The 14,608-nt window shown below is 41.3% G+C and overlaps 1 protein-coding gene across 6 annotated transcripts in view; it reads left to right on the top strand.

The window, feature by feature from the left end:
* prrc2c (proline-rich coiled-coil 2C) overlaps window positions 1–14,608 on the top strand; it is an 84,868-nt gene that overhangs the window by 30,764 nt on the left and 39,496 nt on the right. For all 6 annotated transcript variants that reach the window (XM_078218093.1, XM_078218092.1, XM_078218095.1 and 3 more), the window contains exons 10-14: window positions 5,652–5,832; window positions 8,512–8,598; window positions 8,755–9,646; window positions 11,791–11,963; window positions 12,846–13,137. In XM_078218093.1, coding sequence (XP_078074219.1) covers window positions 5,652–5,832; window positions 8,512–8,598; window positions 8,755–9,646; window positions 11,791–11,963; window positions 12,846–13,137 — 1,625 coding nt within the window. The remainder of the gene's footprint in view (window positions 1–5,651; window positions 5,833–8,511; window positions 8,599–8,754; window positions 9,647–11,790; window positions 11,964–12,845; window positions 13,138–14,608) is intronic.

Raw genomic sequence — 14,608 nt, 5'->3', positions numbered from 1 at the left:
ATCAATCCTTTTCAGCCATGACATGCTATATTCTCATTAGTAATTCGCTTTGATTTTTCACCCCACAAATGGGTGTCTTGACTTGTAATTGGGTGCAAGGGCAATACGGGTAGTGTTGCAAAGATGCATGGGAATTTCAGACACATCAACAGAGATCAGATCCCGCATGGTCAGCAACAAAAGCGGCGTCCATCCATGCCTACACTGGCAGTTCACTTTTATACTCGGCGTATTAATCAACCTCTATTTATCGAAGCTTCAAAGGTCGACTTACATGCTAAAGTCTATAGATACCCAGGGTTGGTGATAGCAGAATCTGTGACAATGTCTGCAAGCAATGATTGAGTGTGTGAATATGTCAGACTATTGTGCTACTAGTCTATGGGACAGACTCTTGTTTTGGAACAAGTCCCCAGATGTTTGTGAAGATGTATGTGGATGTTTAATGTTCTGAGAGGGATTTGTAGTAAAAGTTCCCCAGGAGACCATGTTGGGACTCTTGCTTTTCCTGAGGTACATTAATGAACTGGATCTTGGCGTACAATGCCAAAGTTTGCAAATAATATGAAGCTTGGAAGCATTGTAAACAGTGAGCAAAATAGTGTAGAACCCCGGGGGCAAAAACAAGTTGGTGGAATGGGTGAACAATGCTCAATGTAGAGAAATGTGAAGTGACTCATTTTGCTGGGAAGTATGTGGGGAGACATTATAAAATAAATTGTACAACTCTAATGTGGGTGCAGGAGCTGAGGGACCTGGGTGTATATGTGCCTAAATCCTTGAAGGTGGCAGGATGAATTAAGAGAACAGTTAATAAAGCATAGAGTATCTTGGGCTTTATGAATTGGGGCATAGAGTACAAGAACAAGGAGGTTATGTTGAATTTGTATAAGTTATGCATTCAGCCTCTGCTAAAGCATTGCAGCCGGTTCTAGGCACTTCACTTGAGAAAGGATGTGATGCATTAGAGAGCGTGTAGAAAATGTTCACAAGAATGGTTCCAGTGAAGAGGAACTTCAGTTATGGAGATGGATTGGAGAAGTTAAGAATGTTTCCCTAGAGCAAAGAAGGCTGAGAGGCAATTTGATAGAAGTATTCAAAATCAAGAGGTGTCTGGACAGAGTAGATGGGGAGAAACTGTTCCCACTCGTGAAAGAATCAAGAAGACACAGGTTTAAAGTAAGTAGTAAAAGAAACAAAAGTGATAGGAGAAACCTTTTTACACAGCGAGTGGTTAGGGTTTGCAATGCACTGACTGAAAGTGTGGTGGAGGCAGTTTCAATTGAAGCAATCAAAAAGGGATTTGACAGTTATCTGCAAAGGAAGAATGTGCAATGTTATGGGGCGTGGGCAGGGGAATGATACTGGATGAGTTGCTCATTTGGAGTGCCAGTGGAGGCACAATGGGACAAATGAACTTCTGCACCATAACGATTCTGTGCTTTTGTGGGGACTTTGCAGGACCAACTGAATGGTATATCCTTGTTTCTGGTACTTGAGTCAATGCCAGGTCGTCTGTCCAGTCTTTTGATTTTTCAGATGCGGTTTGGTACAATCAGGTGCCCTGTGAGGCCATTTCAGTGGGCAGTGGGGCAGCTACTGTGGGCCTGGAGCCACATATAGGGCAGACCAAATTATCTTTGGAGGACATTATTGAACCTTGTGGATTGTTATGACAATCTGGTAGTGTCAAGGGGTCTAGTTTTTATTTCTGATTTATTTATTCATTGAATTTAAATTCTCCCAGCTGCCTTGGTGGAATTTGAACTTGTATCTCCAGAGCATTTGTATTACAATCCCATTAGAGACCAATAACCTAATTAAAAAGATGATTTTTCCAGTGACTGATGGAAATCATTGAAGTACAGGATTTCATGCTTTAAGACTTCTAATGTAACAAGCAAACTACAATCAACATATATCAAACATTACTTAACAGGCAACTGATACAACAAACTAAAAAGATACTTTTGTATTAACTAACTCAATCCTGTAACCTCTTTTGCAGTGCACTGCTGTTGGAAGTGTAGCATTACAAAAGCAGGTCCAAAGTTATTCCCAGCTTTCCAGCAACTGAATTCTCCCTGTTGAAACTTCCAGGGTCCTCTGAAAACCATTCCACTCAGCCCAAGCCTTCCAAATCTGACTCTCATTGGCATGGCTCATCCCTGTGACTTCCTGTTCCTTAAATCTCCAAGTTTCTTGTCAGTTTGGTCCCCTTTTTGACTAGAACACAACCCTCATCATTCTACTTGGTTGTTTACACATAACAATCATCTGCTCTTCACAGCAGCAGTTGTTTTGCTTCTTCACACAGCAGTAATTCCATTGTCGCTCTCGCTCCATTGTCTCTCTCGCACTCTCTCTCTCTCCCCTGCTCCCGTCTCATAAAACAGGTGTTCCAGGTGTGAAGACTGTGTCACTTGATATTCCAACAGGTTTCTATTGGAGTTTCTTTCCCTTTGGCAGCCAGATCACAGCAGAGGCCTTTAGTATGGCCTCATCGTATCCTTTTCCAGAACTTTCCATTCACCTCAAATTCAAGGAGACATTTTAAAGCATAACTGTCTTGTAAAGTCCAGCATTTGTAAAAATTATTTTGGGCCTCTGCGTTACTAGTCTAGAATCATTGCCACCAAACTACCATTCTCTATTCAACCTTTCCATAAGACATAGGAGCAGAATTAGGCCACTCGGATCATCGAGTCTGCTCCGCCATTCAATCATGGCTGATATTTTTCTCATCCCCCATTCTCTTGCCTTTTCCCCATAATCCCTGATCCCCTTATTAACCAAGAACCTTACTGTCTCTGTCTTAAAGACACTCAATGACTTGGCCTCCACAGCCTTCTGCAGCAAAGAGTTCCACAGATTCACCACTCTGGCTAAAGAAATTCCTCCTCATCTCTGTTTTAAAGGATCGTCCCTTCAGCCTGAGGTTGTGTCCACTGTTTCTAGTTTTTCCTACTAGTGGAAACATCCTCTTTACATCTACTCTATCGCAGTATCCTGTAAGTTTCAATAAGATCCCCCCCCCTCATTCTCCTGAACTCCAATGAATACAGACCCAGAGTCCTCAGCCGTTCCTCACATGACAAGCTCTTCATTCCAGGGATCATTCATGTGATCCTCCTTTGGACCCTTTCAAAGGCCAGCACATCCTTCCTTAGATATGGGGCCCAAAACTGTTTACAATACTCCAAATGGGGTCTGACCAGAGCCTTATACAGCCTCAGTACATCCCTGCTCTTGTATTCTAGCCCTCTCAACATGAATGCTAATGTTGCATTTGCCTTCCTAACTGCCGACTGAACCTGCACGTTAAAGACCCTTTTTAACCTTTTTAAACTCTTCCTCAATTGCCTGAGCTTTTTGTTCTCTTCTGGTTCTACTTTGAAGTTGCGAGGGTATATTACCTATAATATTTAAACCCATAGGTTATTGTTGGCAATATTAGCAGATAACTGAAGATATTCTTCTACAATTTTAACAAGGCTGTTGACCGATGTGTTGAACATTTGTTGTTGATACTGCAAACTGTAATTTCAGGCTTTAATACTGAATGCATTTAAGTACCATCTTTTCTAACTTGTATAGCTTAAGCTTTTCTATTCCATTTTCCCTTTTTGGTTGAAGTCTCTATTGCTGCTTTTTTGTGTGCCCTTTTTAAAGTAAGAACACATTTTTGTAATGTGAGTCCATCTTGTAATTTTGTGGCCTGTAATTTCTTTAACTTTTGTGAAACTTTGTCTAAAAGTTTCTGGAAGTCCAAGTAAGTTATATCATAAGGAATGGCACCAATGACTTTTTTCCTGTAATGTCCTTTAAGACTTGTTGATCAAGATCTTCTCCTTAAGCCCATGCACTGTTAATCAATTTTAACTGTTTTTGATCTCACTTGGAAAGGCTAAGTAAATGGGCTTGAGCATGGCAGATGAAATATAATGTGCAGATGGAGTGTAATGTAAGTGTGAAGTTATTCACTTTGGACAAAACAGACAGAATATTTCTTAACTGGTGAGAGGTTGGGAAGTGCAGGTGTGCAAAGGGAGCTGGGTGTCTTTGTTCATGAGTCACAAAGTTAGTATGCAGGTGCAGTAAGTAGTATGTGGGCCTTCATCACAAGGGGATTTGAGTATAGGAGTAATTACAGATGTTCCTTTATCGCCTGCATTTTTAATTTCCTGTTTAATGCCATTCCCAACATCACCACTACAGTTTGAGGGTCTATATACAACCTTCACTAACTTTTTGCCCTTGTGTTTCGCAGCTCTACCCAGACACATTCTACAGCATCGGAGCTAACATCTTTCCTCACTATTGTTAATTTCCTCTTTAACCAGCAATGCAACTCCACAGTCTTTTCCTTTTTGTCTGCCCTTCCTAAATACTGAATACCTGGATGTTCATTTCCCATCCCTGGTCACCCTGCAGCCATGTCTCCTTTAATTCCGACTATATGACACTTGTTTACATCTATTTGCGCAATTAATTGATCCGCTTTATTGTGAATGCAACATGCTTTAAGGCACAAATCCTTAAGGCTTGTCTTTTTAACATTGTTTGTCCAGTTTCCACTCATTTTCATGTGGCCCTGTTTGATTCTGGCCCTTGATTTCACTTTTCTTATTCCCCTTATTGTTTTTTTGTTCTTGTCCTCGATTCCCTCTCCGCTGACCTTTTGCATAGGATCCCATCCCCCTGCCATTTTAGTTTAAACCCTCCCCAACCACTCTAGAAAATACTCCCTTGAGGACATCAGTCCGGGTCCTGCCCAGGTGAAACCCGTCCAGTTTGTACTGGTCCCAATGTCCCAGGAATCTAAAATCCACCCGCCCCCGCCCACACACACACACACACACACCATCCCTTCAGCCACATATTCATCTGACATATCCTGCTATTCTACTCTGACTAGCATGTGACACTAGTAGTAATCCTGAGATCACTATCTTTGAGGTCCTATTTTTCAACTTACTGCCGAACTCCCTATGTTCTGCTTTTAGCACCTCGTCCTTTTTTACTGATGTCATTTGCACCAATATGTACCACGACCACTGGCTGTTCACCACCCCTCCAGAATGTCCTGTAACTACTTTTGAGGCATCCTTGAGCCAAGCACCAGGGAGGCAACATACCATCCTGGATTCTTGAATGAATCCATTCCCTGTGCAGTTGAATTCCCTATAACTATTACATTGCCATACTTCACATCCCTAGTTCAAGTAAGATGTTAATTTGTCTCATATCAATCATATATTTTGCTAACTCAAACTGTTGATTTACAGTTTTGACATTTCTTTCCCCCGACTTCTCATCCATTTTCTTCCCCCAATCAGTTAATCTGGGTTGGGCCTCATTTATTCCACAAAAATTGGCTAATGTTCGGCTCTGCATTTCATCTTGGAATTATTTTATCCTTTATTTTCAATGAAGCATGTTACAGTGAGCTTCATTTGGGTAAATTCCTTTACATTCAAAGTTTATCTTAGTTGAAAATCAAAAAGCAGTTACCAATATTTGGAATTGTAACTGATACACCATTGGAGGGGAAAGTTTGGATGTGAAATAGTCACATTACTTCAGTTTGTTGGGATGCCATGTTTTGGAGATTGCTGAAATTCACTTCTAATTTCTTTTGGTGGTGACAGTGAGCAAACCAACAAAGCTGAGCGCCTTGGGTCAAAAACTTCAGAGAGTTCTGACGGCCAAAAAGAAATCAATGAGTGTCCCAGCAATAAAGGTTCATCAGATGAGAGTGCAACATTGCAAGCAGCGCCGCAGTCACCGAACAAGAGCCCTTTGAACAGAGGCCTACACACTGACCGTCAGGTAGACTCTCAGTTTTGATCTCAATGTGACACTATGTTAACAATAGAGCACTCTTTAGAAAGAAAAATATGAATTTCATAGTGCTTTTCACAACTTCATGACATCCTCACAGCCAAGGAGACTTCATTGGTCATGACGTTGTTGAAGTAACTGTCAGTTGTTCTTGACTTGTAAAGTTTCTCTTTGTGTTTCCTTGTATTTACACTTTCCTGATTACATAAAATAAATTTGAAAAATCGTGTTAAATGTGGAAAATGCTGACGTGCTAATGGTTAATGATAGGTTGTTTCTCCACACATAAAATTGGTCTGATTAATTTTGACTTCACTGCTTTATTTTGTAAATCTCCCAGCACACTTCCATTTTTTTATGTTTCCAAATCAGGATGTTGAGGGGGAACTTGCAGGTGGTAGTGTTCCCACGTATCGGCTGCTGTTGTCCTTCAAGATGTTAGTGGTCATGGGTTTGAAATGTAGTGTCTAAGGAACCTTGGTGAGTTCCTGCAATGCTGCTTATAGAAGGTACACACTGCTGCCATTGTCCATTGGTGGTAGAAGGATTGACTGTTTGTGAAAGGGGTAGAATGCTAATGGGCTTCTTTGTCTGAGATGATAAACTTCTTGTGTTGTTGGAGCTGCACTCTTCCAAGCAAGTGGAGCAAGTCTTCCTCTACACCCCTGACTTGTGCCTTGTAGATGGTGGACAGACTCTGGGGAGTCAGGAGGTTGAATTACTCATCATAGGATTCCTAGCCTTTGTACTGCTCTGGTTGCAACAGTATTTATATGGCTAGTCCAGTTCCGTTTCTGGTCAGTGGTAACCCCAAGATGTTGCTAGTGGGGGATTCAGCGATGGTAATTTAATTGAATATCAAAGGGTGATGTTTAGATCCACTCTTGTTGGAGACGGTCATTGCTTGGCATTTGTAAGGTGCAAATATTACTTACCCCATGTCAGCCCAAGCCTGGATATTGCCCTCTTCCTGCTGCATTTAGAAATGAACTGCTTCATTATCTGAGGAGTCACGAATGGTGATAAACATTGTGCAATCACCTGCGAACATCCTCACTGGAAGGAAGGTGATTGATGAAGCAGCTGAAGATGGTTAGGCCTAGAACACTACCCTTTGGAACTCCCGCAGTGATGTCCTGGAGCTGAGATGACAGACCTCCAAACATCACAGCCATCTTCCTTTGTGTCAGGTATGACTCCAACCAGTGGAGAGTTTTCTCAAATTCCCATTGACTCCATTTTGCTAGGGCTCTTTGATGCCGTACTCGGTCAAATGCTACCTTGATGTCGAAGACAGTCACTTTCACCTCCCCTCCGGCATTCAGCTCTTTTGTCCATGTTTAAACCAAGACTGTAATGAGACAGGAGCTGAATGATCCTGGCGGAACCCAAACTCTGTCAGTGAGCAGGTTATTGCTGAGTAAGTGCTGCTTGATAGTACTATTGGTGACCCCCTTCCACCAGTCTGCTGAAGATCGAGAGTATCTGAGTGGCATGATTGGATTTCTCCTATTTCTTATGTGTAGGATATGTCTAGGCAATTTTCCACATTGCCAGCTAGATGCTAGGGCTGTAGCTGTACTGGAACAGCTTGGCTAGGGGCAGGGCTCAAGTCTTCAGTAATATTGCTTGAATATAGTCAGGACCTATAGCCTTTGCAGCGTCCAGTGCTTTCAGCCATTTGATATCGCGTGGAGTGAATCAAATTGGCTGAAGGCTGACACCTATGATTCTGGGAACCTCCGGAGGATGCCGAGATGGATTATCCACTTGAATTTGTTGCAAATGCTTCAATCTTATCTTTTGCACTGATATGCTGGTCTCTTCCATCATTGAGCATGCGGATATTTGTGGAGCCTCCTCCTCCAGTGAGTTGTTCAATTGTCCACCACCAATCCAAAAATGCGTGGTTTAGATGGATTAGCCATGGTAAATGTGTGGGGTTGCGGGGAGAGGCCTGGGTAAGATACTCTGTCAGAGATTCGGTGCAGACTCGATGGGCTGAATGGCCTCTTCTGCACTGTAGGGACTCTATGATTCAACGGTGGTTGTGATAGGACTGTAGAGCTTAGATCTGATTTATTGGTTGTGAAATTGCTTTTTATTACAATTTATTACATGCTGTTTATGCTGCATGTTTATTACATGCTGTTTATGCACGTGTGTAGTCCTATAGCAGTATTATTGTAGTATTATAGCTTCACCAGGTTGCACCTCATTTTTAGGTATGCCTGGTGTTGATCATGGTGTGCCCTCATGTCACTCTTCTTTGTGATGAATGAAACTTCTACTGTACAAAAGGAAATTGATTTTCCTCAACCTTGCCTCCCCAAAGATGCTCTGAATTTGTATTGTAAATTATACTTTAAGCATAAGACAGGGCTAAGGACATATTAACAAATGAGAATATACCCCCAGTTTCTCTCAAAATAAATTGGATGGTGTGTGGAAAAGTATAATTGGCACGCATAATTGTGTGTAATTGTTTGATATTGAATGCAAATACTCCAGTCTCAGTCCTAAAAGTCATTGCCGTTCTTGTAACAGACAATGAAGCAGTGGTTCCTTTCAGCTATGTATAAATTCTTGAATTGTTGGCCATGTTAATTGAAATTGCTTTGGGGTGTAAAGTTTAGAATAACAGGCTGATATCTGTTTACACTTTAGGATTCGGCAAGGGCATCAGTGCTAGCTGCGGTACGTGAATTGCGTGGAACAGGAAATGTTCCTGTGAATCAGAAACCAGCTCCCCAGGTAATTTAAACAACAAAAAAATCAGTTCAAGAAAGACTAAATTAACGCTACCTCACACCTTTATTTAGTATATCTTTTGGTAATTAGGTCAATTTATGTATATGATTAATAACTTGATCAAACAATTCTTTACTTTTCTATTCAATTAAATCATAGCATGCAACTCCAAATCGTCAGATTGGACCTGGAAAGTATGCTACTACCAAATCTATATTACCAAGTGAAGGTGATGAAGCTTGGAGGCAAAGAAGGAAGCCATCAATGTCTGATGTTTCAGCAGCTGTTGAAAGAGCTAGAAAACGGCGTGAGGAAGAAGAGCGACGCATGGAGGAGCAGCGTTTGGCAGCCTGCGCAGCAAAGCTGAAGAAACTTGATGAAAAGTATGGCACTCAATCAAAAGAAAGAAAGGAAAAAGCAAAAGAGAAGGAAAAGACAAAGAGCAATGAGGGAGTAAACACCAAGGAAATTGAGAAGGAAAATGCAGTAGCAAATGAGAATGAAAAAGCAAAGGAAAAAGAAAATGAAAAACCGAAAGAAACTGAGAAAGAACAGGAGATGGAGAAAGAACAGAAGATGGAGAAAGAACAGGAGATGGAGAAAGAACAGGAGATGGAGAAAGAACAGGAGAAGGAGGAAGAACAGGAGAAGGAGGAAGAACAGGAGAAGGAGGAAGAACAGGAGAAGGAGGAAGAACAGGAGAAGGGGAAAGAACAGGAGAAGGAGCAAGAACATGAGGGGGAGCAAGAACATGAGGGGGAGCAAGAACAGGAAAAGGTGAATGAACTGCAAAAAGAGAGGGAAAAGGAACAGGAGAAGGAGAAAGAAGAGGAGAAACTACAAGGACAAGAAGAGGAGAAGGAGAAAGAACAAGAAAAGGAAAATGAGGAAGAACTAGAACAAGAGCAAAAACAAGAACTGGAAAAGGAGAAGGAAGATGCAAATGAAAAAGAGCCAGAGATGGAGAAGAGCCAGGAGGAACCACGGAGTGAGTTTGATGATTTCAAAGGCCAAAATACGGAACGCAAGAGCAGCATTAAAACTGATGCAGGTATTTAATTTATGAGAAATAATTTTGTAGATAGCCAGATTATTCCCTGCAGAGGGTTTGGATTCTAACTTCAAGCTTTATTTCAGCCATATTCCAATTTTTACTAAGTCACTGCCTACTTATCATTAACTTTTAATCAGGAATATGATGTACAGGAGCAGTCTGAAGCTTAGCACTAAAAGTTTAAAAGTAGGTAATAGATTTAAAAACAATGCGTCAATGGTTCTTGTATTATTTTGAGAACTGTTTTATTTTTATATGTAATGCATACAGATTTTTCTCATTTTTGTGTTTAAATGCTTTTAGAATTGTGTGTAGATTATGTATTTGATCCAGTTAGAAATTGTATTGCTTGTATTTGCGGACACAAACATTGATATATTTAGTTTCCCAATAGTTAGACATATGCTTGTGGGACTGTGCATTGAAGAAATCAAGACAGTTTGTTGACTTTGAGGAAAGTAAGCAGTTCATTATCAGGGGAACTTGTGGGTTCTTTTGCAATGTGCTGGGTTTAATCATCATCCATTACCGAAAGTGTAGCTGGAATTGTAATTTACCTCTTTCCCCTCCACTCCTTGTTCTTCATTTATTTGTCTTTGGACAGGATGAAAGTATGTTGTATCTCAGACCTCCATGAAGTAGGCAAATTGGAGTTTTTATTCTCTAGGAGTGGCCATATATCATATCAGATTGGGAGATATTTCTTGTGTCAGGCCGAATATCTCTGCAACTGAAAGGAAAGTTGTCGCCTGCTGCTAGACCAGCACCAGTGCCTCTTGCACCTAGCTACCTAGAGTAGCATTTCCAGTTTGCTTTTAAAATGCAGGGAAGTTCTACATCCTTTCTATTCAAGGTAAATCTGGTCAGGAACAGAATAGGGTGGTCTGCACCCAGCACCCTTTCCCACTTCATAACGGTAAATGATAATGAGCTGATGTTTAGCATTACTGCACCTGTTGCGGTAATGGCTGTGGTGGGCTGAATGCTTTGGCAGCTTCTCTTAGCTGCTCCTTGAGAAGCGTGTGTCTGGATCTGTAAAGTTTTACTTCATAACCTGGTGTTTGAGTCAGAATGCTTGTTACCACTGTGACTTTCTGACCTTGTTGCTGATCCTGCTACATGTTAAAGTTGTGGTGTTTTATTTCTCTTTCTGTTGGTTTCCTTTGTTTTTGTTTCCAGTTGACTTCAGGACTTGCGTTCTCCACTTGCATAGTAGTAAACGGCCAACATCATTGCACTCCCAATTGAGGCCTCTTGCACATCCCAGAATTTAATTATTTCAACATTGATGCTCCACCATGCTTTCAGCTGCCTAGGCCCTAAGCTCTGGAATTCCCTTCCTAAATATCTCTGTCTTCCTTTAAGGCACTTGTTAAAATGTAACACTTTAGTCAATCTTTGGGATCTGTTATCTCTCTACGTGACTTGGTGTCAAATTCTGTTCCATGGCATTCCTGTGAAGCACCTTGGACATTTCACTGTGTAAAAGTCATTACGTGCATGCATGAAGGTATTTTAGTTTGTAGCTTTATGGTGGGGTTTCCATTTTGCCTTGAAGCTGTGGGCAGCCATTTAGGCAATTTGCCTTTCACAGATCCCTCATCAAACGCTGCCAAGAATCTAGAAGTGACCCTCAATGATACAGGCATATGGCAGCACCAACAGCGCTGTACAACAGTTCTATACTTAGCTGCAGGTTTTTATTTTAATTCTTCTAATTATTTTAACTCTCCTTATCTGAGCAGATGTATTCTATGGAGGAGTTTCATGATTCCTTTTCATGATTCCTTTTCATGATTCCTTTTCATGATTCCTTTTCATGATTCCTTTTCATGATTCCTTTTCATGATTCCTTTGCATGATTCCTTTGCGTTTTGTATGAAGTGTAAAGTGTATCTTTTTCTTTGTGTATACAAGAATACTATGCAATCAAAATGTTCTTCTGAAAAAAGAGTTGGTTTTGGCTTCTTGAATAGAACAGAGTACAAAATTCTAATTACCATCTGCCAGTCCAAATTTATTTTAATTTTTAATGTGTACCTACTACCTATTCATCATATAAAGATAGCTTTGTTATATCCAGGCTTGGTATTGTTACTACACAGCAAATTAGCAATAAAATTGAATTTCTATATTGACAGATGATGCTTCTCAGTCTATCAATCAATTGGACAGTACTTTCAACGAGAAGGAGGTTACTCAAGCACCAAATGACACTGATGGTGATTTGGCGTCCCAAACACGGCCTACTGTTCCCACAGGTTACTCCAAGCAGTTTCAGAAGTCATTGCCACCCCGATTCCAGCGACAGCAGGTAGGAAATAGGCTGGCACCTTGAGTGAGCTAAGGGATTGTGGAATTGGCTCAAAGGAAATTGATTCTTCATCAGCACACGACATTGATGTAATGTTTTTCTTAGCACAGTTAATCAGCACTCGTTAAATCAAGGGCTCTGCTCGTGCCAGGTATTAGCATGATAACCAGAGTTTTAATCTAGCACAAACCAATACTTGTAAGGTACCTGAAGCTTTCGTACAAATAAGTCCCAGTTTGTCTTTGAATTCTGGGGTCTCAACAAAATTTCAAATGCCTGTTTAATGATTTAGTAACAGTTTTATGTCAGGATCTGTGACATAAAGTTAGGCTGATTAATCGTGAAGTCTGCAGTTTGATTTGACCAATAAGAAGTCTCACAACACCAGGTTAAAGTCTAACAGGTTTATTTGGTATCACAAGCTTTTGAAGCGATGCTCCTTCATCAGGTGATGAAGGTAATCCCAACTCACCTGATGAAGGAGCAGTGTTCCGAAAGCTCATGATACCAAATAAACCAGTTGGACTTTAACCTGGTGTTGTGAGACTTCTTACTGTGCTCACTCCAGCCCAACGCCGGCATCTCCACATCATGATTTGACCAATAAGGGTGCCTAATCTATGAAATGGAAAACTCGTACTTCTATAAGAGATCCATTTTTGAGGTTGGGCTGGGTAAATGATGCAACACTTGTCTGGCTGTGCTGCACCTGACATGGAGGTTTTTGATTCAGACATTGAACACAAACAATTGGGAATATTGTACATCTGTTAATTTAAATGCAATTCTAAATGGTGCTGTCTGCTACTACTAAAACACTTTTAAGGCATTATAACTGTCTATACATTGGAATCTTTTGTTGAATTAAGTTTTTCTTCTTAGGAACAGATGATGAAGCAACAGCAATGGCAGCAGCAACCACCTAGCATTCATCAACAACAAACACAATCCCAAACTCCAACCCAACCTCAAGCCCAGTCCCAGCCTCAGCCATCTGGAACTCCTGTGCCTCCACCACAGCACAGGCCCTTGTATCAGACTCCCTTAGCCCCACCTCATCATCAGCACTTGGCTTCCATGGGATTTGATCCACGTTGGATTATGATGCAGTCCTACATGGATCCACGTATGATGTCTGGAAGGCCACCAATGGATATGACACAAATGCACCCTGGTTGGTAATTTTATAAGTAGCTGTGCTTGATGTGATATTTTTATCTTGAACTTCAGTGTGATCATAGTTTTCTTTTTAGTGCTGTGGGAGCAAAGAACAGTACAGCACGGGAGCAGGCCCTTCGGCCCACCAAGTCTGTGTCGACATAGATGCCCCTCTAATCTAATATTTTCTTACCTCTACTTGGTCCATACCCCTCTATTCCCTGCCTATTCATGTATCTATCCAGATGTCTCTTGAACATTATTATAGAATCTGCTTCCTCCACCACCACCTCCAGCAGCACATTCCATGCATTCACCACCCTCTGTGTGAAAAACTTGCCCCTTCCATCTCTTTTAAACTTTCCCCCTCTCACTCTTGAGTATTTGACCCTGGGAAAAAGACTCTGACTATCCACTCTATCCATGCCTGTCATTTTGTAGACCTCTTATCAGGTCCCCCCTCGTCCTCTGACGTTCCAATGAAAACATTCCAAGTTTGTTCAACCTTTCTTCATAGTCCATATCCCCCAAACCAGGCAACATCCTGGTGTAAATCTCCTGCACCCTTTCCAATGCATCAACATCCTTCCGGCAGTATGGCGACCAAAATTGTACACAACATTCTAAATGCGACCTAACCAAAGTCTTATACAGCTGCAACATGATTTTCCAATTCCTATACTCAACGCCCTGACCGATGAAGGCTAGCATGCCATATGCCTTCTTGACCACCTGAGTTGCCACCTTCAGGGAACTATGGATCTGCATGCCTCGATCCCTCTATGCTAATATTTCTAAGGGCTCTACTTCTGCAGTAGATCTTCCAAATCGCATCACCTCACATTTGCCCGGGTTAAATTCCATCTGCCATCTTTTGGCCCAGGTCTCCAGCTGATTTATATTCTGCTATATCCTCTAACAATCCTCCTCACTATCTGCTACTTCCCCAGTTTTTGTATCATCTGCAAATTTACTAATCAGACCAGCTACATTTTCCTCCAAATCATTTATATGGAGGCCCCAGCACTGATCCTTGTGGAACACCGTTTGTCACGGACCTCCAGTTTGAAAAATACCCTTCCACTGCTACTCTCTGCTTTCTATGCCCAAGCCAGTTTTGTATCCATCCTACCAGCTCACCTTAGATCCCATATGACTTTGTCTTCTGTATCAGTCTACAGAGGAACCTTAGCGAAGGCTTTACTAAAGCCCATCATACAACATCCACCGCCCTGCTCTGGTCAATTTTCTTCTGTCACTTCCTCAAAGAACTCAATCAAGTTTCTAAGACATGACCTCCCCTTCACAAAACTATGCTGCCTATTGCCAATAAGCCTATTCTCTGCCAGATGTGAGTACATCTGTCCTTAAGAATCTTCTCCAATAATTTCCCCACCACTGATGCAAGGCTCTCAGGCCTGTAATTTCCCGGATTGTCAACTCAAGAATACCTGCTGTTGCAGTGAATCATGCTGAAAATGAGTGTG

This window comes from Mustelus asterias, chromosome 8, assembly GCF_964213995.1.
Source record: "Mustelus asterias chromosome 8, sMusAst1.hap1.1, whole genome shotgun sequence".
NCBI classification, from domain to species: Eukaryota; Metazoa; Chordata; class Chondrichthyes; order Carcharhiniformes; family Triakidae; genus Mustelus; species Mustelus asterias.
This window is presented reverse-complemented; position numbering and strand designations above follow the sequence as displayed.